General features: G+C 56.1%; 1 protein-coding gene across 1 annotated transcript in view; it reads left to right on the forward strand.

Annotated features, from left to right (window-relative positions):
* The first annotated feature begins 7 nt into the window (after nucleotides 1–7).
* MAST2 (microtubule associated serine/threonine kinase 2) overlaps nucleotides 8–22238 on the forward strand; it is a 28444-nt gene continuing 6213 nt past the window's right edge. Inside the window, exons 1-23 of the mRNA XM_073645271.1 lie at nucleotides 8–13; nucleotides 121–198; nucleotides 5058–5212; nucleotides 10613–10688; nucleotides 10787–10996; nucleotides 12947–13048; nucleotides 14944–15076; nucleotides 15378–15448; nucleotides 15518–15606; nucleotides 15687–15895; nucleotides 15972–16110; nucleotides 16292–16424; nucleotides 16966–17131; nucleotides 17424–17525; nucleotides 17600–17722; nucleotides 18495–18604; nucleotides 18702–18850; nucleotides 19097–19395; nucleotides 20328–20543; nucleotides 20626–20852; nucleotides 20973–21095; nucleotides 21268–21408; nucleotides 21497–21680. Coding sequence (XP_073501372.1) covers nucleotides 8–13; nucleotides 121–198; nucleotides 5058–5212; nucleotides 10613–10688; nucleotides 10787–10996; nucleotides 12947–13048; nucleotides 14944–15076; nucleotides 15378–15448; nucleotides 15518–15606; nucleotides 15687–15895; nucleotides 15972–16110; nucleotides 16292–16424; nucleotides 16966–17131; nucleotides 17424–17525; nucleotides 17600–17722; nucleotides 18495–18604; nucleotides 18702–18850; nucleotides 19097–19395; nucleotides 20328–20543; nucleotides 20626–20852; nucleotides 20973–21095; nucleotides 21268–21408; nucleotides 21497–21680 — 3241 coding nt within the window. The remainder of the gene's footprint in view (nucleotides 14–120; nucleotides 199–5057; nucleotides 5213–10612; nucleotides 10689–10786; nucleotides 10997–12946; nucleotides 13049–14943; nucleotides 15077–15377; nucleotides 15449–15517; nucleotides 15607–15686; nucleotides 15896–15971; nucleotides 16111–16291; nucleotides 16425–16965; nucleotides 17132–17423; nucleotides 17526–17599; nucleotides 17723–18494; nucleotides 18605–18701; nucleotides 18851–19096; nucleotides 19396–20327; nucleotides 20544–20625; nucleotides 20853–20972; nucleotides 21096–21267; nucleotides 21409–21496; nucleotides 21681–22238) is intronic.

The following is a 22238-nucleotide window of genomic DNA, read 5'->3' on the forward strand; positions in this document are numbered from 1 at the left end:
GCGGTGGATGCTTGTTTCCTCCTGAGTGCGGCGCCCCCTGTGTTATCAGGCATGACTGCGTTCATGTCTCCTCTCCCGTCCGATCAGGCCGGCCTGTAACACTTGTTTTCCTTGTTTCAGGACGGACGGGCGTCGCTGGTCTCTGGCATCGCTGCCGTCTTCTGGATATGGAACCAACACTCCAGCTCAACCGTGTCCGTAAGTGTGAGCCGCCGCCTCCCCCACTGTGGTCAGCGTGTATGACCTGACAACTGGCTGTGGCCCCGGACTCAGGGCCACATCACATTGTATGAAGGAGTCATGTGATGAGCGGGCGCAGGGTGGGGACTGTGCGCTGCGTGGGAAGTGGGCGCAGGTTGCGGAGCGGACACAGGGCGACGAGTGGGCTCCGATTGCGGAATTGGCGCAGCGTGGGGAGCACCCTCTCACCCTGCCAGTCTGTGCATATCTGTACTTGTATTATTCCCAGAGACCGGAATATCTATGGTGCAGTCTCCATATTATGCTACACCTGTCCGCCCGGGGGTGGGCTTTCGGATGGCCTCCAGCAGGCTGTGCAGTGGAGCCAGGAAGTGGTGGTGGTGGTAGAGAATGCTCCTCGTCGTCGTCTCCCTCCTCCTCCTCCTCCTCCTCCTCCTCCGTCGTCTCCCTCCTCCTCCTCCTCCGTCGTCTCCCTCCTCCTCCTCCTCCGTCGTCTCCCTCCTCCTCCTCCTCCGTCGTCTCCCTCCTCCTCCTCCTCCGTCGTCTCCCTCCTCCTCCTCCTCCGTCGTCTCCCTCCTCCTCCTCCTCCGTCGTCTCCCTCCTCCTCCTCCTCCGTCGTCTCCTCCTCCTCCTCCTCCGTCGTCTCCCTCCTCCTCCTCCTCCGTCGTCTCCCTCCTCCTCCTCCTCCGTCGTTCCCCCCTCCTCCTCCTCCGTCGTCTCCCTCCTCCTCCTCCTCCGTCGTCTCCCTCCTCCCTCCTCCTCCGTCGTCTCCCTCCTCCTCCTCCTCCGTCGTCTCCCTCCTCCTCCTCCTCCGTCGTCTCCCTCCTCCTCCTCCTCCGTCGTCTCCCTCCTCCTCCTCCTCCGTCGTCTCCCTCCTCCTCCTCCTCCGTCGTCTCCCTCCTCCTCCTCCTCCGTCGTCTCCCTCCTCCTCCTCCTCCGTCGTCTCCCTCCTCCTCCGTCGTCTCCTCCTCCTCCGTCGTCTCCTCCTCCTCCGTCGTCTCCCTCCTCCTCCGTCGTCTCCCTCCTCCTCCGTCGTCTCCCTCCTCCTCCGTCGTCTCCCTCCTCCTCCGTCGTCTCCCTCCTCCTCCGTCGTCTCCCTCCTCCTCCGTCGTCTCCCTCCTCCTCCTCCTCCTCGTCTGCCTCCTCCTCCTCCTCAGTCGTCTGCCTCCTCCTCCTCCTCAGTCGTCTGCCTCCTCCTCCTCCTCAGTCGTCTGCCTCCTCCTCCTCCTCAGTCGTCTGCCTCCTCCTCCTCCTCAGTCGTCTGCCTCCTCCTCCTCCTCAGTCGTCTGCCTCCTCCTCCTCCTCCTCCTCAGTCGTCTGCCTCCTCCTCCTCCTCCTCCTCAGTCGTCTGCCTCCTCCTCCTCCTCCTCAGTCGTCTGCCTCCTCCTCCTCCTCCTCCTCAGTCGTCTGCCTCCTCCTCCTCCTCAGTCGTCTGCCTCCTCCTCCTCCCTCCTCCTCAGTCGTCTGCCTCCTCCTCCTCCTCCTCCTCAGTCGTCTGCCTCCTCCCTCCTCCTCAGTCGTCTGCCTCCTCCTCCTCCTCCTCAGTCGTCTGCCTCCTCCTCCTCCTCCTCAGTCGTCTGCCTCCTCCTCCTCCTCCTCAGTCGTCTGCCTCCTCCTCCTCCTCCTCAGTCGTCTGCCTCCTCCTCCTCCTCCTCAGTCGTCTGCCTCCTCCTCCTCCTCCTCAGTCGTCTGCCTCTCCTCCTCCTCCCTCCTCAGTCGTCTGCCTCCTCCTCCTCCTCCTCCTCCTCAGTCGTCTGCCTCCTCTCCTCCTCCTCCTCCTCAGTCGTCTGCCTCCTCCTCCTCCTCCTCCTCAGTCGTCTGCCTCCTCCTCCTCCTCCTCCTCCTCAGTCGTCTGCCTCCTCCTCCCCAGTCTATGCCTCCTCCTCCTCAGTCGTCTGCCTCCTCCTCCTCCTCAGTCGTCTGCCTCCTCCTCCTCCTCCTCAGTCGTCTGCCTCCTCCTCCTCCTCCTCAGTCGTCTGCCTCCTCCTCCTCCTCCTCAGTCGTCTGCCTCCTCCTCCTCAGTCGTCTGCTCCTCCTCCTCAGTCGTCTGCCTCCTCTCCTCAGTCGTCTGCCTCCTCCTCCTCCTCCTCCTCAGTCGTCTGCCTCCTCCTCCTCCTCCTCCTCAGTCGTCTGCCTCTCCTCCTCCTCAGTCGTCTGCCTCCTCCTCCTCCTCAGTCGTCTGCCTCCTCCTCCTCCTCCTCCTCAGTCGTCTGCCTCCTCCTCCTCCTCCTCCTCAGTCGTCTGCCTCCTCCTCCTCCTCCTCCTCCTCAGTCGTCTGCCTCCTCCTCCTCCTCCTCCTCAGTCGTCTGCCTCCTCCTCCTCCTCCTCCTCAGTCGTCTGCCTCCTCCTCCTCCTCCTCCTCAGTCGTCTGCCTCCTCCTCCTCCTCCTCCTCAGTCGTCTGCCTCCTCCTCCTCCTCCTCCTCAGTCGTCTGCCTCCTCCTCCTCCTCCTCCTCAGTCGTCTGCCTCCTCCTCCTCCTCCTCAGTCGTCTGCCTCCTCCTCCTCCTCCTCCTCCTCAGTGTCTGCCTCCTCCTCCTCCTCCTCAGTCGTCTGCCTCCTCCTCCTCCTCCTCAGTCGTCTGCCTCCTCCTCCTCCTCCTCAGTCGTCTGCCTCCTCTCCTCAGTCGTCTGCCTCCTCCTCCTCAGTCGTCTGCCTCCTCCTCCTCCTCCTCCTCAGTCGTCTGCCTCCTCCTCCTCCTCCTCCTCAGTCGTCTGCCTCCTCCTCCTCCTCCTCCTCAGTCGTCTGCCTCCTCCTCCTCCTCCTCAGTCGTCTGCCTCCTCCTCCTCCTCCTCAGTCGTCTGCCTCCTCCTCCTCCTCCTCAGTCGTCTGCCTCCTCCTCCTCCTCCTCAGTCGTCTGCCTCCTCCTCCTCCTCCTCAGTCGTCTGCCTCCTCCTCCTCCTCCTCAGTCGTCTGCCTCCTCCTCCTCCTCCTCAGTCGTCTGCCTCCTCCTCCTCCTCCTCAGTCGTCTGCCTCCTCCTCCTCCTCCTCAGTCGTCTGCCTCCTCCTCCTCCTCCTCAGTCGTCTGCCTCCTCCTCCTCCTCCTCAGTCGTCTGCCTCCTCCTCCTCCTCCTCAGTCGTCTGCCTCCTCCTCCTCCTCCTCAGTCGTCTGCCTCCTCCTCCTCCTCCTCCTCCTCAGTCGTCTGCCTCCTCCTCCTCCTCCTCCTCCTCAGTCGTCTGCCTCCTCCTCCTCCTCCTCCTCCTCAGTCGTCTGCCTCCTCCTCCTCCTCCTCTCCTCAGTCGTCTGCCTCCTCCTCCTCCTCCTCCTCCTCAGTCGTCTGCCTCCTCCTCCTCCTCCTCCTCCTCAGTCGTCTGCCTCCTCCTCCTCCTCAGTCGTCTGCCTCCTCCTCCTCCTCCTCAGTCGTCTGCCTCCTCCTCCTCCTCCTCAGTCGTCTGCCTCCTCCTCCTCCTCCTCAGTCGTCTGCCTCCTCCTCCTCCTCCTCAGTCGTCTGCCTCCTCCTCCTCCTCCTCAGTCGTCTGCCTCCTCCTCCTCCTCCTCAGTCGTCTGCCTCCTCCTCCTCCTCCTCAGTCGTCTGCCTCCTCCTCCTCCTCCTCAGTCGTCTGCCTCCTCCTCCTCCTCCTCAGTCGTCTGCCTCCTCCTCCTCCTCCTCAGTCGTCTGCCTCCTCCTCCTCCTCCTCAGTCGTCTGCCTCCTCCTCCTCCTCCTCAGTCGTCTGCCTCCTCCTCCTCCTCCTCAGTCGTCTGCCTCCTCCTCCTCCTCCTCAGTCGTCTGCCTCCTCCTCCTCCTCCTCAGTCGTCTGCCTCCTCCTCCTCCTCCTCAGTCGTCTGCCTCCTCCTCCTCCTCCTCAGTCGTCTGCCTCCTCCTCCTCCTCCTCAGTCGTCTGCCTCCTCCTCCTCCTCCTCAGTCGTCTGCCTCCTCCTCCTCCTCCTCAGTCGTCTGCCTCCTCCTCCTCCTCCTCAGTCGTCTGCCTCCTCCTCCTCCTCCTCAGTCGTCTGCCTCCTCCTCCTCCTCCTCAGTCGTCTGCCTCCTCCTCCTCCTCCTCAGTCGTCTCCCTCCTCCTCCTCCTCAGTCGTCTCCCTCCTCCTCCTCCTCCTCCTCCTCAGTCGTCTCCCTCCTCCTCCTCCTCCTCCTCCTCAGTCGTCTGCCTCCTCCTCCTCCTCCTCAGTCGTCTGCCTCCTCCTCCTCCTCCTCCTCAGTCGTCTGCCTCCTCCTCCTCCTCCTCCTCCTCAGTCGTCTCCCTCCTCCTCCTCCTCCTCCTCCTCAGTCGTCTGCCTCCTCCTCCTCCTCCTCAGTCGTCTGCCTCCTCCTCCTCCTCCTCAGTCGTCTGCCTCCTCCTCCTCCTCCTCAGTCGTCTGCCTCCTCCTCCTCCTCCTCAGTCGTCTGCCTCCTCCTCCTCCTCCTCAGTCGTCTGCCTCCTCCTCCTCCTCCTCCTCCTCAGTCGTCTGCCTCCTCCTCCTCCTCCTCCTCCTCCTCAGTCGTCTGCCTCCTCCTCCTCCTCCTCCTCCTCCTCCTCAGTCGTCTGCCTCCTCCTCCTCCTCCTCCTCCTCCTCCTCAGTCGTCTGCCTCCTCCTCCTCCTCCTCAGTCGTCTGCCTCCTCCTCCTCCTCCTCCTCCTCCTCCTCAGTCGTCTGCCTCCTCCTCCTCCTCCTCCTCCTCAGTCGTCTGCCTCCTCCTCCTCCTCCTCCTCCTCAGTCGTCTGCCTCCTCCTCCTCCTCCTCCTCCTCAGTCGTCTGCCTCCTCCTCCTCCTCCTCCTCCTCAGTCGTCTGCCTCCTCCTCCTCCTCCTCCTCCTCAGTCGTCTGCCTCCTCCTCCTCCTCCTCCTCCTCAGTCGTCTGCCTCCTCCTCCTCCTCCTCCTCCTCCTCGTGTTTCAGTGTTTCTCCTGTGTTTTCCGCACACAGTCGTCCTGCTCGTCTCAGGAGAAGCTGCACCAGCTGCCGTTTCAGCCGACCGCGGACGAGCTGCACTTCCTGACCAAGCATTTCAGCACCGAGAACATCACTGACGAGGACGGCCGCCACTCCCCGGCCATGCGGCCCCGATCCCGGAGCCTCAGGTGATTCTCTGTACACTGCGTCTCATTGGGGAGAGGCTCTGTACAAATATATATATTTATATATACGCCCCTCCGTACACTGTATATAAAATTTCCTCCGTACACTGTATGTACAGTTGACACCAGAAGTTTCCATCCACTATATATAAAGACACATCTGCAGGTTTTTCTCAATATCTGACATGAAATCAGAATAAACCTTTCCCTTTAGGTCAATCAGGATTTTACCATAATGTTTAATATTTGCCAAATGCCGGAATAATGAGAGGAGAGAAGGTTTAAGGCATTTTTATTACTTACTGCAAAGTCAGAAGTTTCCATACACTAAGATTACTGTGCCTTTAAATAATTCTGGACGGCCCATATGATGATGTCATGTGTTTGGAAGCTTCTGATAGGTTTTTTTGGCAACATCTGAGTTAGAGACACACCTGTGGAGGTATTTTAATGCACACCTGAAACACACTGCTTCTTTGTGTAGCATCATGGGAAAGTCTAAAGAAATCAGCCAAGATATCAGGAAGAGAATTGTGGACTTGCACAAGTCTGACTCATCCTTGGGTACAGTTTCAAGATACCTGAAGGTGCCTCGTTTATCTGTACAAACAATTATACGCAAGTACAAACAAGATGGGAATGTCCAGCCATCATACTGCTCAGGAAGGAGACGGGTTCTGTGTCCCAGAGATGAACGTGCTTTGGTCCGACATGTGCATATCAACCCAAGGACAAAAGCAAAAGACCTTGTGAAGATGATGGTGGAAGCTGGTAAGATTGTGTCAATACACACAGTGAAACGAGTACTGTATCAACATGGGCTGAAAGGCCACTCTGCCAGGAAGCAGCCATTACTCCAAAAGAAACAAAGCCAGATTAATGTTTGCAAATGCACATAGGAACAAAGACCTTAATTTTTGGAGACATGTCCTATGGTCTGATGAAACTGAAATTGAATTTTTTGTTTATAATGACCATCGTTACGTTTGGAGGAAAATGGGAGAATCTTGGAAGCCTAAGAACACCATCCCAACTGTGAAACACGGGGGTGGCAGCATCATGCTGTGGGGTGGTTTTGCTGCAGGAGGGACTGGTGCACTTCACAAAATAGATGGCATCATGAGAAAAGAAGATTATGTGGCAATACTGAAGCAACATCTCAAGACATCAGCCAGGAAGTTAAAGCTTGGGCAGAAATGGGTCTTCCAAATGGACAATGACCCGAAGCATACTGCCAAAATGGTGACAAAGTGGCTGAAGGATAACAAAGTCAATGTTTTGGAGCGGCCATCACAAAGCCCTGATCTCAATCCTATTGAAAATTTATGGGCAAAGCTGAAAAGACTGCGAGCGCCGAGCAAGGCAACCTCCAAACCTGGATCAGGTACAGCAGAGCAAGGATACCTACACACCTGGATCAGGTACAGCAGAGCAAGGATACCTCCAAACCTGGATCAGGTACAGCAGAGCAAGACGACCTACACACCTGGATCAGGTACAGCAGAGCAAGGCGACCTCCAAACCTGGATCAGGTACAGCAGAGCAAGGATACCTACACACCTGGATCAGGTACAGCAGAGCAAGGATACCTCCAAACCTGGATCAGGTACAGCAGAGCAAGGCGACCTCCAAACCTGGATCAGGTACAGCAGAGCAAGGCGACCTCCAAACCTGGATCAGGTACACCAGAGCAAGGCAACCTCCAAACCTGGATCAGGTACAGCAGAGCAAGGATACCTACACACCTGGATCAGGTACAGCAGAGCAAGGATACCTCCAAACCTGGATCAGGTACAGCAGAGCAAGACGACCTACACACCTGGATCAGGTACAGCAGAGCAAGGCGACCTCCAAACCTGGATCAGGTACAGCAGAGCAAGGATACCTACACACCTGGATCAGGTACAGCAGAGCAAGGATACCTCCAAACCTGGATCAGGTACAGCAGAGCAAGGCGACCTCCAAACCTGGATCAGGTACAGCAGAGCAAGGATACCTCCAAACCTGGATCAGGTACAGCAGAGCAAGGATACCTCCAAACCTGGATCAGGTACAGCAGAGCAAGACGACCTACACACCTGGATCAGGTACAGCAGAGCAAGGATACCTCCAAACCTGGATCAGGTACAGCAGAGCAAGGATACCTCCAAACCTGGATCAGGTACAGCAGTTCTGTCAGGAGGAATCGGCCCAAATTCCAACCAGCTATAGTGAGAAGCTGTGGAAGGAGATCCCGAACGTGTGACCCAAGTCATTCAGTGTAAGGACAATGGGACCAAATACTAATGAAATGGATGGAAACTTCTGACTCTGCAGTAAGTAATAAAAATGCCTTAAACCTTCTCTGTCTCATTATTCCGGCATTTGGCAAATATTAAAAATTATGGTAAAATCCTAATTGTCCTAAAACAGGAAAGGTTTATTCGTACACTGTATAATACGCCCCTCTGTACACTATATACACCCCCGTATACACCTTTGTACACTATATACACCCCCGTATACACCTCTGTACACTATATACACCCCCGTATACACCTCTGTACACTATATACACCCCCGTATACACCTCTGTACACTATATACACCCCCGTATACACCTCTGTACACTATATACACCCCCGTATACACCTCTGTACACTATATACACCCCCGTATACACCTCTGTACACTATATACACCCCCGTATACACCTCTGTACACTATATACACCCCCGTATACACCTCTGTACACTATATACACCCCCGTATACACCTCTGTACACTATATACACCCCCGTATACACCTCTGTACACTATATACACCCCCGTATACACCTCTGTACACTATATACACCCCCGTATACACCTCTGTACACTATATACACCCCCGTATACACCTCTGTACACTATATACACCCCCGTATACACCTCTGTACACTATATACACCCCCGTATACACCTCTGTACACTATATACACCCCCGTATACACCTCTGTACACTATATACACCCCCGTATACACCTCTGTACACTATATACACCCCCGTATACACCTCTGTACACTATATACACCCCCGTATACACCTCTGTACACTATATACACCCCCGTATACACCTCTGTACACTATATACACCCCCGTATACACCTCTGTACACTATATACACCCCCGTATACACCTCTGTACACTATATACACCCCCGTATACACCTCTGTACACTATATACACCCCCGTATACACCTCTGTACACTATATACACCCCCGTATACACCTCTGTACACTATATACACCCCCGTATACACCTCTGTACACTATATACACCCCCGTATACACCTCTGTACACTATATACACCCCCGTATACACCTCTGTACACTATATACACCCCTGTACACTGTACACCTTTTCATACACTATATACACCCCTGTATACACCTCCGTGCACTATATATACCCCTGTACACTGTACACCTTTTCATACACTATATACACCCCTGTATACACCTCCGTGCACTATATATACCCCTGTACACTGTACACCTTTTCATACACTATATACACCCCTGTACACTCCCCCGTACGCTATATACACCCCTGTACACTGTACACCTTTTCATACACTATATACACCCCTGTATACACCTCCATACACTATATACACCCCTGTACACTCCCCCGTACGCTATATACACCCCTGTACACTGTACACCTTTTCATACACTATATACACCCCTGTACACTCCCCCGTACGCTATATACACCCCTGTACACTGTACACCTTTTCATACACTATATACACCCCTGTATACACCTCCATACACTATATACACCCCTGTACACTCCCCCGTACGCTATATACACCCCTGTACACTGTACACCTTTTCATACACTATATACACCCCTGTACACTCCCCCGTACGCTATATACACCCCTGTACACTGTACACCTTTTCATACACTATATACACCCCTGTATACACCTCCATACACTATATACACCCCTGTACACTCCCCCGTACGCTATATACACCCCTGTACACTGTACACCTTTTCATACACTATATACACCCCTGTACACTCCCCCGTACGCTATATACACCCCTGTACACTGTACACCTTTTCATACACTATATACACCCCTGTATACACCTCCATACACTATATACACCCCTGTACACTCCCCCGTACGCTATATACACCCCTGTACACTGTACACCTTTTCATACACTATATACACCCCTGTATACACCTCCATACACTATATACACCCCTGTACACTCCCCCGTACGCTATATATACCCCTGTACACTGTACACCTTTTCATACACTATATACACCCCTGTATACACCTCCGTACTCTATATATACCCCTGTACACTGTACACCTTTTCATACACTATATACACCCCCGTATACACCTCCGTACACTATATATACCCCTGTACACTGTACACCTTTTCATACGCTATATACACCCCCGTATACACCTCCGTACGCTATATATACCCCTGTACACTGTACACCTTTTCATACGCTATATACACCCCCGTATACACCTCCGTACTCTATATATACCCCTGTACACTGTACACCTTTTCATACGCTATATACACCCCTGTATACACCTCCGTACACTATATATACCCCTGTACACTGTACACCTTTTCATACACTATATACACCCCTGTATACACCTCCGTACACTATATATACCCCTGTACACTGTACACCTTTTCATACGCTATATACACCCCTGTATACACCTCCGTACGCTATATATACCCCTGTACACTGTACACCTTTTCATACGCTATATACACCCCTGTATACACCTCCGTACGCTATATATACCCCTGTACACTGTACACCTTTTCATACGCTATATACACCCCTGTATACACCTCCGTACGCTATATATACCCCTGTACACTGTACACCTTTTCATACGCTATATACACCCCCGTACACTATATACACCCCTGTATACACCTCCGTACACTATATATACCCCTGTACACTCCCCCGTACTCTATATATACCCCTGTACACTGTACACCTTTTCATACACTATATACACCTCCGTACACTATATACACCCCCGTATACACCTCCGTACTCTATATATACCCCTGTACACTGTACACCTTTTCATACGCTATATACACCCCTGTATACACCTCCGTACTCTATATATACCCCTGTACACTGTACACCTTTTCATACACTATATACACCCCCGTATACACCTCCGTACTCTATATATACCCCTGTACACTGTACACCTTTTCATACGCTATATACACCCCTGTATACACCTCCGTACTCTATATATACCCCTGTACACTGTACACCTTTTCATACGCTATATACACCCCTGTATACACCTCCGCCACCCTCTGACTCGCGGCTTTGGTTTTTCCCTCAGTCCCGGCCGTTGCCCCGTCTCCTATGATGGGGAGATAGTGATGATGAACCACGTGTACAAGGAGCGGTTCCCGAAGGTGAGGCCCCAGCATCTCTCTGCCGCAGACCTCGGGGGGCCGCACTCCCGGTTGCCAGTGTTCACGCACTGCCTCTTCTCCTTTTCCCTTTCTTGAAGGCCACGGCTCAGATGGAGGAGACACTTGCAGATTTCATCACCAGCAATGCCCCCGAGAGCGTCCTGCCCCTGGGTGACGGCGTCCTTAGCTTCATTCATCACCAGGTGATGGAGCTGGCTCGTGACTGCCTGGGTAAATCCCGCGACGGCCTCATCACCTCCCGCTACTTCTACGAGCTGCAGGAAAACCTGGAGAAGCTGCTGCAGAACGTGAGTGCATCTCCTGCCGCCGAACGTGAGTGCATCTCCTGCCGCCGAACGTGAGTGCATCTCCTGCCGCCGAACGTGAGTGCATCTCCTGCCGCCGAACGTGAGTGCATCTCCTGCCGCCGAACGTGAGTGCATCTCCTGCCGCCCAGGTCCACGGGCCCCAGGCTCATCCTGTGACAGTACTGCTGCAGGACATGTGCCGTCCGATGTATCCACCGAGTAATGATCACTGCTTGCTGTCAGTGAGTGAGAACATTGGTGCAATCCTCAGCACACCAGCTGCAGTGTTTGTTACAGTGTATCAGTCTGCCATCCTGAGTGAGTGGAGCATTGTTCAGACTAGATAAACCTGATGTGAACCCTCTGCAGTCAGCAGTATTATAAGTAATGGCGCTGACAGTGCCTCATTCAGTACCGTCCACACATCACATGGGGAGAAGCGCGCGGCCCCCCGGGTCTGCGCTCGGCCCCCGGGTCTGCGCGGCTCATTCTGCTGTTACAGGAGTGTTCACTATAATAGCAGTGGGGTGAATAGCATTATCACAGTCTTCCTCCTCTTTGTTATTTCCAGCATTGGGGATGTCGCTCGCTGTTTTCTAATTCACAACATGAAGAGAAATGTAGATAATTTTTAACTACTTTACAGAAAATATCAATAAATGACCATTGTTCTGTTCTAATAAACAGCAGTGTCTGCATTTGTCTTTACAATCTCACAATATGTCTCTTTGAGCATTTAGCATCCTGTGAATCACTGACCTAATATTTAGTTGTATACTCAGTTTTTTAGAACTGCGTCACATCTATGTTGCATAGAGTCAACCATCTTCCGGCCCCTGTCACTGTTATTCCAGCCCAGGATACTTTCACTACATCCCACAATTTTTTGGCATTTGCAGAAACGGCATTTTTGATGTCATCCCACAAGTGTACTATGAGATTAGGGTCCGGGGATTGGGCTGGCCGCTCCATAACCTCAATTTTGTTGGACTGGAACCAAGATTTCACTCGTTTACTGGTGCGTTTAGGGTCGTTGTCTTCGTGAAACACCCATTTCAAGGGCACATCCTCTTCAAGTATTTTAATATCTACAAATTGGTCCATGATCCCTGATATGCGGTAAATGGGTCTTGCATCATAGTAAGAGAAACATGCCCCTATCATGATGCTTCCACCATGCTTCACTGTCTTCTGAGTGTACTGTGGCTGAATGAACAGTTTGGGGTCGTCTGATGAACTGTCTGCGGCCCTTGGACTCAAAAAGAACAATTTTACTTTCATCAGTCCACAAAATGTTTCTCCATTTCTCTTTTGGCCAGTTGATGTGATCTTTAATAAATTGTATCCGCTTCAGTACATTTGTTTTTTGGTAAGAGATTAGCTTCACACCGGCGTCTTCTCACTGTCACAGTCCTCACAGGTAACTGGAGACTGTGATCATCCTGGAGCTGATCATCGGCTGAGCCTTTGCCATTCTGGCTATTCTTCATCCATTCGGATGGTAGTCTCCCGTTTTCTTCCCCGTCTCTCAGGTTTTCCATTATAAAGCATTGGAGATCAGTTTAGCTGAACAGCCGATCATTGTCTGCACTTCTTTATAAGTTTTACCCTCTCCAATCAAAGTCCGCTGTTCTTCTGAACAATGTCTGGAATGCCCCATATTTCTCAGGCTTTCAAGGAGAAATGCAGGTACAACATGTGCGGCTTCACCCTTATATAAGGGCCTCCTGATTCACCCCTGTTTCCTCACAGAATGACTGACCTCCACACTGCGATTATATTGAACACCCCCCGTACAATTAATTACTCACATACACAGTCAGAAACCTGCAGATGATGAATGCGGGGTCTGGGGGTTTCTTACCATCTGCTGCACCGGCTGGTGAATTGTCTGACATGTGGTGGTAGAATTTATACCTGTACGTTGACCTTTACCTCCGTATTTCACAGGCCCACGAGCGCTCGGACAGTTCAGAGGTCGCCTTCGTGATGCAGCTGGTGAAGAAGTTGATGATGGTCATCGCCCGGCCGGCCCGTCTCCTGGAGTGTTTGGTGAGGACAGGTGCCCCAGCGGGTGCAGACGACAGGCCCGGTGCCTGAGGGGCCCTGGTGGGTGCGCAGGCAGTGTTTCTCCTGGGTGGGCTGATCAGACCCCTCCCTGACAGTTGTGTGGGGGGGTCGTGTCTCCGTCATCCACTCTGCCCTTCACCATTGCTATTGATACATAATTTTGGGGGCTGCTGTCTTCTCCTGGAGGACCCTGACTTGGTGTCTCCTCGTAGCGGGGGTGGGGGGGTGTGTGTGTCTCCTCACGACGGGGGGTGTGTCTCCTCGCAGCGGGGGGGGGGGGTGGGTGTCTCCTCGCAGCGGGGGGGGGTGTCTCCTCGCAGCGGGGGGGGGGTGTGTCTCCTCGCAGCGGGGGGGGGGGTGTGTCTCCTCGCAGCGGGGGGGGGTGGGTGTCTCCTCACGACGGGGGGGGGTGTGTCTCCTCACGACGGGGGGTGTGTCTCCTCGCAGCGGGGGGGGGGGTGGGTGTCTCCTCGCAGCGGGGGGGGGGGGTGGGTGTCTCCTCGCAGCGGGGGGGGGGGGGTGTGTCTCCTCGCAGCGGGGGGGGGGGGGGTGTGTGTCTCCTCACGACGGGGGGTGTGTCTCCTCGCAGCGGGGGGGGGGTGTGTCTCCTCGCAGCGGGGGGGGGGGGTGTGTCTCCTCGCAGCGGGGGGGGTGTGTCTCCTCGCAGCGGGGGGGGGGTGTGTGTCTCCTCGCAGCGGGGGGGTGTGTCTCCTCGCAGCGGGGGGGGGGGTGTGTCTCCTCGCAGCGGGGGGGGGTGTGTCTCCTCGCAGCGGGGGGGGGTGTGTGTCTCCTCGTAGCGGGGGGGTGTGGTGTGGTGTCTCCTCGCAGCGGGGGGGGTGTGGTGTGGTGTCTCCTCGCAGCGGGGGGGGGGTGTGGTGTCTCCTCGCAGCGGGGGGGGGTGGTGTCTCCTTGCAGCGGGGGGGGGGGGGGGGGTGTCTCCTCGCAGCGGGGGGGGGGTGTCTCCTCGCAGCGGGGGGGGGGGTGTCTCCTCGCAGCGGGGGGGGGGTGTCTCCTCGCAGCGGGGGGGGGGTGTCTCCTCGCAGCGGGGGGGGGGGTGTCTCCTCGCAGCGGGGGGGGGGGGTGTCTCCTCGCAGCGGGGGGGGGGGGTGTCTCCTCGCAGCGGGGGGGGGGGGGGGGTCTCCTCGCAGCGGGGGGGGGTGTCTCCTCGCAGCGGGGGGGGGGTGTCTCCTCGCAGCGGGGGAGGGGTGTCTCCTCGCAGCGGGGGGGGGGTGTCTCTTCGCAGCGGGGGGGGGGGGTGTCTCCTCGCAGCGGGGGGTGGTGTCTCCTCGCAGCGGGGGGGGGTGGTGTCTCCTCGCAGCGGGGGGGGGGTGTCTCCTCGCAGCGGGGGGGTGTCCTTGTGGTTCACACAAAAATAATGTCCCCAAGCAAATTATCTCAGTAATCAGACATGGTGTAATGTGACTCCAGTATAGAGCAGATCATGGTGGCAAAAATACCCGGAAGTTGTGGGAGCAGCCGACATAGCTGAGCGATTGTCTGGTCCCACAGTCAGATACGGTCAGATACGGTCGGCTCAGATCCCTGTATCGCACTCCTGCACTGATGGAGATGTCTCTTGGCAGTAGGGGTCCTGGAGCTGTAGACCTTTCTTACCCATGGGTTCCTGGATTCTGGGGTGGGATTCGGGAGCAATTGTGCTGCAGTCGCAGATGAAGCCGCTGCGGATATTCCCTTCTTAAGGAGAATCGTAAAGGGTTTTTACAATGAGCGCTGTGCAGTAATATACAATACAATGATTAGTGGTGGTGGCTGCGGTGGTCTGAAGTGACCATCAGAAAGCGTCCCAACACATTTACATGGCGGGGGTCTCCCTCTGCGTGAGCGTGGCGGGGGTCACTAATTTGTGTCATCTTCAGGAATTTGACCCGGAGGAATTCTACCATCTGCTGGAAGCTGCGGAGGGCCATGCCAAGGAAGGAGCGGGCATCAAGTCCGACATCCCCCGCTACATCATCAGCCAACTGGGACTCAACAGGGATCCCCTGGAGGGTGAGTGTCTGCAGAGGCCAAATACCACACACGGCCCACGAGGGGCATGATGAGAAGCCGCGTGATATTGGGAAGTGATGACACCGCTCCAGGCCGCGTCGCACCGCACGGGATGTCGCCCCGCTCCAGGCCGCGTCGCACCGCACGGGATGTCGCCCCGCTCCAGGCCGCGTCGCACCGCACGGGATGTCGCCCCGCTCCAGGCCGCGTCGCACCGCACGGGATGTCGCCCCGCTCCAGGCCGCGTCGCGTTTCTAGGTGATAACTCCCGACGTGACGCTCTCTGACCTTGTGTTTCTAGAGATTGCAGAGCTGGGCAGCTATGGCGGCAGCCGCAGCGCGGACGCCCCGCAGACGGAGGACACGGTGGAGGTATGTGCTTGCTCCTCGCATTCCTCAGTGGTTTCAGGGCTGTGGTGTTGAACATTTCTGTATGTCTAGGGTGGTGGCGCTGCCATCATACAGACCAAGAAGACCCCCTCAGAGGAAGAGTTTGAGAACATCAAGCTGATCAGCAATGGAGCCTACGGGTGAGAGTCTGAGCCGCCAGTGATGGGCCTGCAGTGCCACGTGCTGCCCACGTGTGACCTCAGTCATGTGTCTCCTCCAGGGCCGTGTACTTGGTGCGGCACAAGGAATCGCGGCAGAGGTTTGCGATGAAGAAGATTAATAAGCAGAACCTAATCTTACGGAACCAGGTCCAGCAGGCGTTTGTGGAGCGAGACATCCTCACCTTTGCCGAGAACCCCTTCGTGGTCAGCATGTTCTGCTCATTCGAGACCAAGCGCCACCTGTGCATGGTGATGGAGTACGTGGAAGGTGGGTCTCCGTGTCTGGCCAGTGTGTGCCGGATAGCGCCCGGGGGTGGTGATGAGTCCGGACTTCTCTCTCTCAGGCGGTGATTGTGCCACTCTCCTGAAGAATATCGGCGCGCTGCCCGTGGACATGGCGCGGATGTACTTTGCGGAAACTGTCCTGGCTTTGGAATATCTCCACAATTATGGGATTGTCCACCGGGACCTGAAGCCGGACAAGTAGGTCCCTGCGGTTGTGGTAGCGTGTGTAGCATGCCCTGACTTGCCGCCATGTGTGAGTTGGCACAGATCTCCGGCCTCGGGGCTGTTTATATCTGCGCTCCTCCTTTACCGGGCCGGCACGTGTACGGACGGGGAACCTGGGAAGAGCCCCACCTTATGTCTGTTGTCTTCCCTGCAGCCTCCTCATCACCTCCATGGGTCACATCAAGCTGACAGATTTTGGTCTCTCCAAGATTGGTCTGATGAGTCTGACAACCAATCTGTACGAGGGTCACATAGAGAAAGACACGCGGGAGTTCTTGGACAAGCAGGTGGGAGAGCGGAGAGCGTCGTGACGTTTCTTAGAAGCCCCCGGATTGTAGAGCCGGCGTCTCCGCTAGGTTACAGTAACAAGCTCAGCTCAGCAGTTCCTCCCCTCGCGGGGCCAGCGCTGCCTCCCTGGAAGCAATGTCACCACTACAGAGCATCAATCACTAGGGTCTGCAGCTTGTGCTGTCTTCATCAATACCACCTCGGAGTCCAGTGATTGGCTGCAGTGGTCACATGCTCTGTAGTGGTGCTGTCACTGCTGCAGCTTGTGGCCGAGAGGCAGCGCTGGACCCCGGGGAGGAGGAACGGCTGAGTTTATTTTCTACTATCACAAACCGATGCACGTAAAGTATTTCCAGAAAACTCCTTTAATTAAAGGGGTATTCTCACTAATGAAACTGCCTCCTGCAGAGTGATTGTAGCAGCGGTGCGAGTGCTGCCCCCGCTGTGCAGAGCCGGGGTCTCGGTGATCAGTTATCACTTGTCCTATGGGTGGGAATATCCCTTTAAGTTTCCCTCTAATACTGTGTTGGTGCCCCCCAGGTGTGTGGTACCCCGGAGTACATCGCCCCTGAGGTCATCCTGAGACAAGGCTACGGGAAGCCTGTGGACTGGTGGGCGATGGGGGTGATTGTCTACGAGTTTCTGGTGGGCTGCGTCCCCTTCTTTGGCGACACCCCGGAGGAGCTGTTTGGGCAGGTGATCAGCGGTAAGTGCTGTTTGTGCAGACGTGTCCCGGCCGCGCGCCGGCCTCGCTCCTGGGATTCCTCCGTGTACAGCTCTCATTGCGGTCTCCTGGTTTTGTAGTCGTGGCGCTCCATCATGCCAGCCGGCGCCGCTAATCACTGACCGCAAGCGAAGAAAGAAAGATCTGATTGCAGAGTTCACGTCTCCAGCGGCAGCGCCAGGGTTCCTGCCGCGGGCTCATAGGTTATTGGTGGGCCCCGGGCCCCGGCTGCTGGGCTGACGCCACCATAATTCTGCTGTTGTTTTTGTGACAGACGAGATTGCATGGCCTGAAGGGGAAGAGGCTCTGCCGTCCGACGCTCAGGATCTCGTCTCCAAGCTCCTCCGCCAGAGCCCCCTGGAACGGATGGGAACAGGTGCGCCCCCTTCTGCCCTCGCCGTGCACGCTCTCCACACATGGGGCTGCTCTCTGATCCTTGTCGTCTGACAGGTGGAGCGTACGAGGTGAAGCAGCACCGCTTCTTCAAGGATCTGGACTGGAACGGGCTGCTCCGGCAGAAGGCAGAGTTCATCCCCCAGCTGGAATCGGAGGACGACACCAGCTATTTTGACAGTAAGACATAACTTGTGGTTATATGTAACTGCAGCTTACATTGAACCTGTCAGCACCCAAACAGTTAATGACGCCCGGCTCCAGCAGTCTGGAGGGGCCCCGGGGGGCCACTGCATATACAGCTCCTCTGCCTCCGCTGCATTCCCTACCTAGCAGCACCCCCCATGCTGATGGACAGGTGGTCTGCTCTGGCACACAGCCACTGACCTGTCAATCAGCCGGGGTTCTGCTTACTTGGAAATACAGTGGAGGCCGAGGAGCTGTAAATGCACCGTCTCCCCCCGGGACCCCTCCAGCCTGGACTTCAGGACACCAGTCCTCGCTGCTGGAGCAGAGCGCTGGGTCACAAATGGATCATCATGAAGTTTACTGGGTTAAAGTTTCTGACTGTTTCCCTTTAAAGGGAGCCATCACCAAGTGGAGACTACTGACGCATGAACGTGCAGGGCTACTCTAATATGGTTATACTGGGGGTCCGATGCACTCAGCTGCCCCCAAAACTGCAAAACTTGGACTTACTTCCTGGTTCAGTGGAGTCACATGATCCATCATATGATCCCTCTTAGCCACTCAACAGCTCTTAAGTGATCATGTGATGCAGGTTGAGTGTAGGTCACATGATCTCGTCTGCGGCTGCTGATGGGCTGAGCTGAGTCATGTGACACCCCATGTGATGCCCGGACTAATGTCTCTGTGACGTCTGTGGCGTTCTCCGGTGTGGACGGCCATATTCTTCATCATGTGATTGTCTGATGGGCGTTTTACCCCACAGCTCGCTCCGAGCGCTATCACCACCTGGAGTCTGAAGAGGAGGACGACACAAATGATGAAGATCGTGTAGAGATTAGACAGTTCTCCTCCTGCTCCCCGAGATACAGCAAGGTACACACGGTAGGAGTAGTAGTTCTCCACAGCTGGAGCCCCCCGGTAGCATCTGTCTGCGTCCGTACATGATGGCACCCGTCCTTCTTACCTACAGGTCTACAGCAGCATGGAGCGACTGTCGATTCATGAAGAGAAGACGCCGCCAACAAAACGCAGTCTCAGCGAGGAAAAGGATGACAAACTGGACGGTCTGGGAGGACTGAAGAGCCGAGACCGCAGCTGGGTGCTCGGATCCCCCGAGATGTAAGTGCCGAGGACCACACAAGGGTTACTGGCTTGTAAGAGCGCCCCACAGCTGCGCACAGGCGGTGTGAGGTACTGCAGACAGCACAGGGCCTGGCGCATCCAGTGCACTTGGGTGGGGGACGCCCCTCTAATGACCACGGATCATTGCCACGTGTGACAGACGTGGTCTCTCGGCCCGTGGGACGCGCTGCAGGCACTTGTCCTCACTTCTCTGATGTCCGGCTTTGCTGTTTTTGCATTTAGACTCCGCAAGCGTCTCTCTGCTTCCGAGTCCTCGCACACGGAGAGCGACTCCAGCCCTCCGCTCACAGTCCGCCGGCGCTGCTCCGGGCTGCTGGACATGCCACGCTTCGCCATCTCCTCAGAGGAGGAGTCGCCATCGCAGAAGAAGCTGGTTCACCAGGAGAATACATCCACACCCACCTCAATCTCCCAAGAAGAGGGCGTCTTGCCACAGCCCGCGGCGGAGCAGGAGCTGAAACTGTGCGAAGAGTTACTGCCGACTACGCCATCCTCAACCAGCAGCTCCGCCACCCTGACGGGTAAGCCTCACTGGCTCCTCTGGTGCTCCACATGGGATCTGGGGGAGCGAGGCGGGGGCCTGAGGGAGTGAGGCTAGGGAGAAGAGGCAGGGGGCCCAGGGGAGCGGGACTGGGGCCCGGTGAAGTGGGGCAAGAGCTGCAGAGCGAGGCTGGGGCCCGTGGTAGCGAGGCTGGAGCCGGGGCCCTGCAGAGTGGGACTAGGACCGCAGAGCAAGGCTGGGGTGCTGGCCCAGTGGAGTGGAGTGGGGCGAGGCTGGCGCGGGGGCCACAGAACAAGGCTGAGGCTGGGGCCCGGTGGAGGGAGGGAGTGAGGGCTGCAGAGCGAGCTGGGGAGTCCGAGGGAGTGAGGTGAGGCTGGAGCAGGGGCCACAGAACAAGGCTGAGGCTGGGGCCCAGTGGAGGGAGCGAGGGCTGCAGAGCGAGCTGGGGGCCCGAGGGAGTGAGGTGAGGCTGGAGCGGGGGCCACAGAACAAGGCTGAGGCAGGGGCCCAGTGGAGGGAGCGAGGGCCGCAGAGCGAGCTGGGGGGCCCGAGGGAGTGAGGTGAGGCTGGAGCGGGGGCCACAGAACAAGGCTGAGGCAGGGGCCCAGTGGAGGGAGCGAGGGCTGCAGAGTGAGCTGGGGGGCCCGAGGGAGGGAGTGAGGTGAGGCTGGAGCGGGGGCCACAGAACAAGGCTGAGGCAGGGGCCCAGTGGAGGGAGCGAGGGCTGCAGAGCGAGCTGGGGGGCCCGAGGGAGTGAGGTGAGGCTGGAGCGGGGGCCACAGAACAAGGCTGAGGCAGGGGCCCAGTGGAGGGAGCGAGGGCTGCAGAGCGAGCTGGGGGGCCCGAGGGAGTGAGGCGAGGCTGTGGCGCGGTCGGGAGGCTAGGCTTGGGGTGAGGGGACAGGGTGAGTATTTCCAGTAAACCTGTGGTACAATCTGTCCTGATCCGCAGCCGGCAGCACGACTGACATTTCTGATGGGAGCGCCCACATCCTCACCATGGACACCCCGGACTTCACTACTCCTAAAGCCACCAGTGATCTGGCGGTGAGGAGAGCCCGGCATAGACTACTTTCGGGGGACTCCATTGAAAAGCGCCCTTCTAGACCAGTGAATAAAGTCATCAAGTCGGCCTCGGCCACCGCGCTGTCGCTGATGATCCCTTCAGGTATGGCTACGGTCTCACGTGGACACAGTGTGCTGTCGTTCGTTGTACGCCCACACTCAGTCACCTGTGTTCATTCCCGCAGACCACCATGTATGTTCTCCCTTGGTCAGCCCTCTGTCTCCACACTCCCTGTCCTCCAACCCATCGTCACGAGACTCCTCTCCGAGCAGAGATTTCTCCCCCGCAGTCGCCCACCTGAAGCCTCCGATACTCATTCATCGAGCAGGGAAGAAGTATGGCTTCACCCTGAGAGCCATCCGTGTCTACATGGGTGAGAGCGACATCTACACCGTGCACCACATGGTCTGGGTGAGTAAATTCTGGGTGGTGCCCATCTTATGAGGCGCTGGCATCAAACTCCTGGTGCCGCAGTTCTGCCCGCGGCCGGTGAATCTGCATCTATACTCAGAGCTTGTGCTTTCTGCTCAGCATGTGGAAGAGGACGGTCCTGCTCACGAGGCTGGCCTGCGACAAGGCGACCTGATCACTCATGTGAATGGCGAGCCGGTCCATGGACTGGTCCATACGGAGGTGGTGGAGCTGATCCTGAAGGTACTGTTCCTCCGGGTGTCTCTGGCGGCTGGTTCCTGCGCTCTCTGGATGGCACACGTACATTACCTTTCCTTCTCAGTGCTTGCAGGTCGTGGCGTTCATGTGTATTTTTTCGCTGACAGTGTTTTCCTGGAGGATGACACATTTTTCTTCCTCGGCCGGTTTATTTCAGAGCGGGAATAAAGTTTCCATATCCACCACTCCATTTGAGAACACATCAATCAAGGTCGGACCAGCGCGGAAAGCAAGTCACAAGTCCAAGATGGCGCGGCGCACCAAGAAGAATAAGACAAAGGACGGGCAGGAGAGGCAAGTTATCTTGCTAATCGTTTTGGCCGACAGCGGCGGCCACGTCTTCATATCTCAATTCGTAATCTCATTGTTTTATATTTCCCAGTAAGAAGAAGTCCTCCCTTTTCCGCAAGATCACAAAGCAAGCCTCGCTTCTTCACACCAGTCGCAGCCTGTCCTCCCTCAACCGCTCGCTGTCATCTGGAGAAAGCATCCCGGGGTCTCCCACCCACGTCTTATCTCCTCGCTCTCCCACTCAGAGCTACAGGACCACCCCAGACTCTGCACAATCAGGTCAGGTCCTCTGCACGACCATTGTTTCACAGTCTCTGATTTGTCTTCCACTGAGGGGCTTTGTTAGCGGAGACTGCATACATTACAGGCATGGGGGCGACATGATGAAGATTGTCCCAAAAAGGTTGATTAATGCTGCGAGTAAAATGTGACAACCTGCAGTTTTTATTCTTTGGGTTATTGCCATTCCCTATCCTCTTAGCAGAGCTCCACTATAATGTTCAGCGTCCCATTATAAGGCTGCGTGCCCACTATGCGTTTTTCAAGCGGAATTTCCGCAGCAAAAACTCTTGGTAATCCGTGCCCCACGGTCCCCAGTGAAAAATCTGCACTTTTTGTGCCCATGCTGTGGATTTTCATTGCGGAAAAATCCGCAGCATGTCCATTATTTGTGCGTTTCTGCATGCGGATTTGAGGTCCCAATGGACTTGAAAAACGCAAGTCAAATCCGCATGTAAAAACGTGTGTAAAATCCACAAGCGTTTTTGACTGCCAAGACCATGCAGAAATCTTCTGCTTCATTTCTGCATCGTGGGCACATAGCCTAACACATATCTT

The sequence above is a fragment of the Phyllobates terribilis genome, unplaced genomic scaffold (assembly GCF_046119375.1).
Source record: "Phyllobates terribilis strain yellow unplaced genomic scaffold, ASM4611937v1 Scaffold_8__6_contigs__length_399053987, whole genome shotgun sequence".
Classification (NCBI taxonomy): Eukaryota; Metazoa; Chordata; class Amphibia; order Anura; family Dendrobatidae; genus Phyllobates; species Phyllobates terribilis.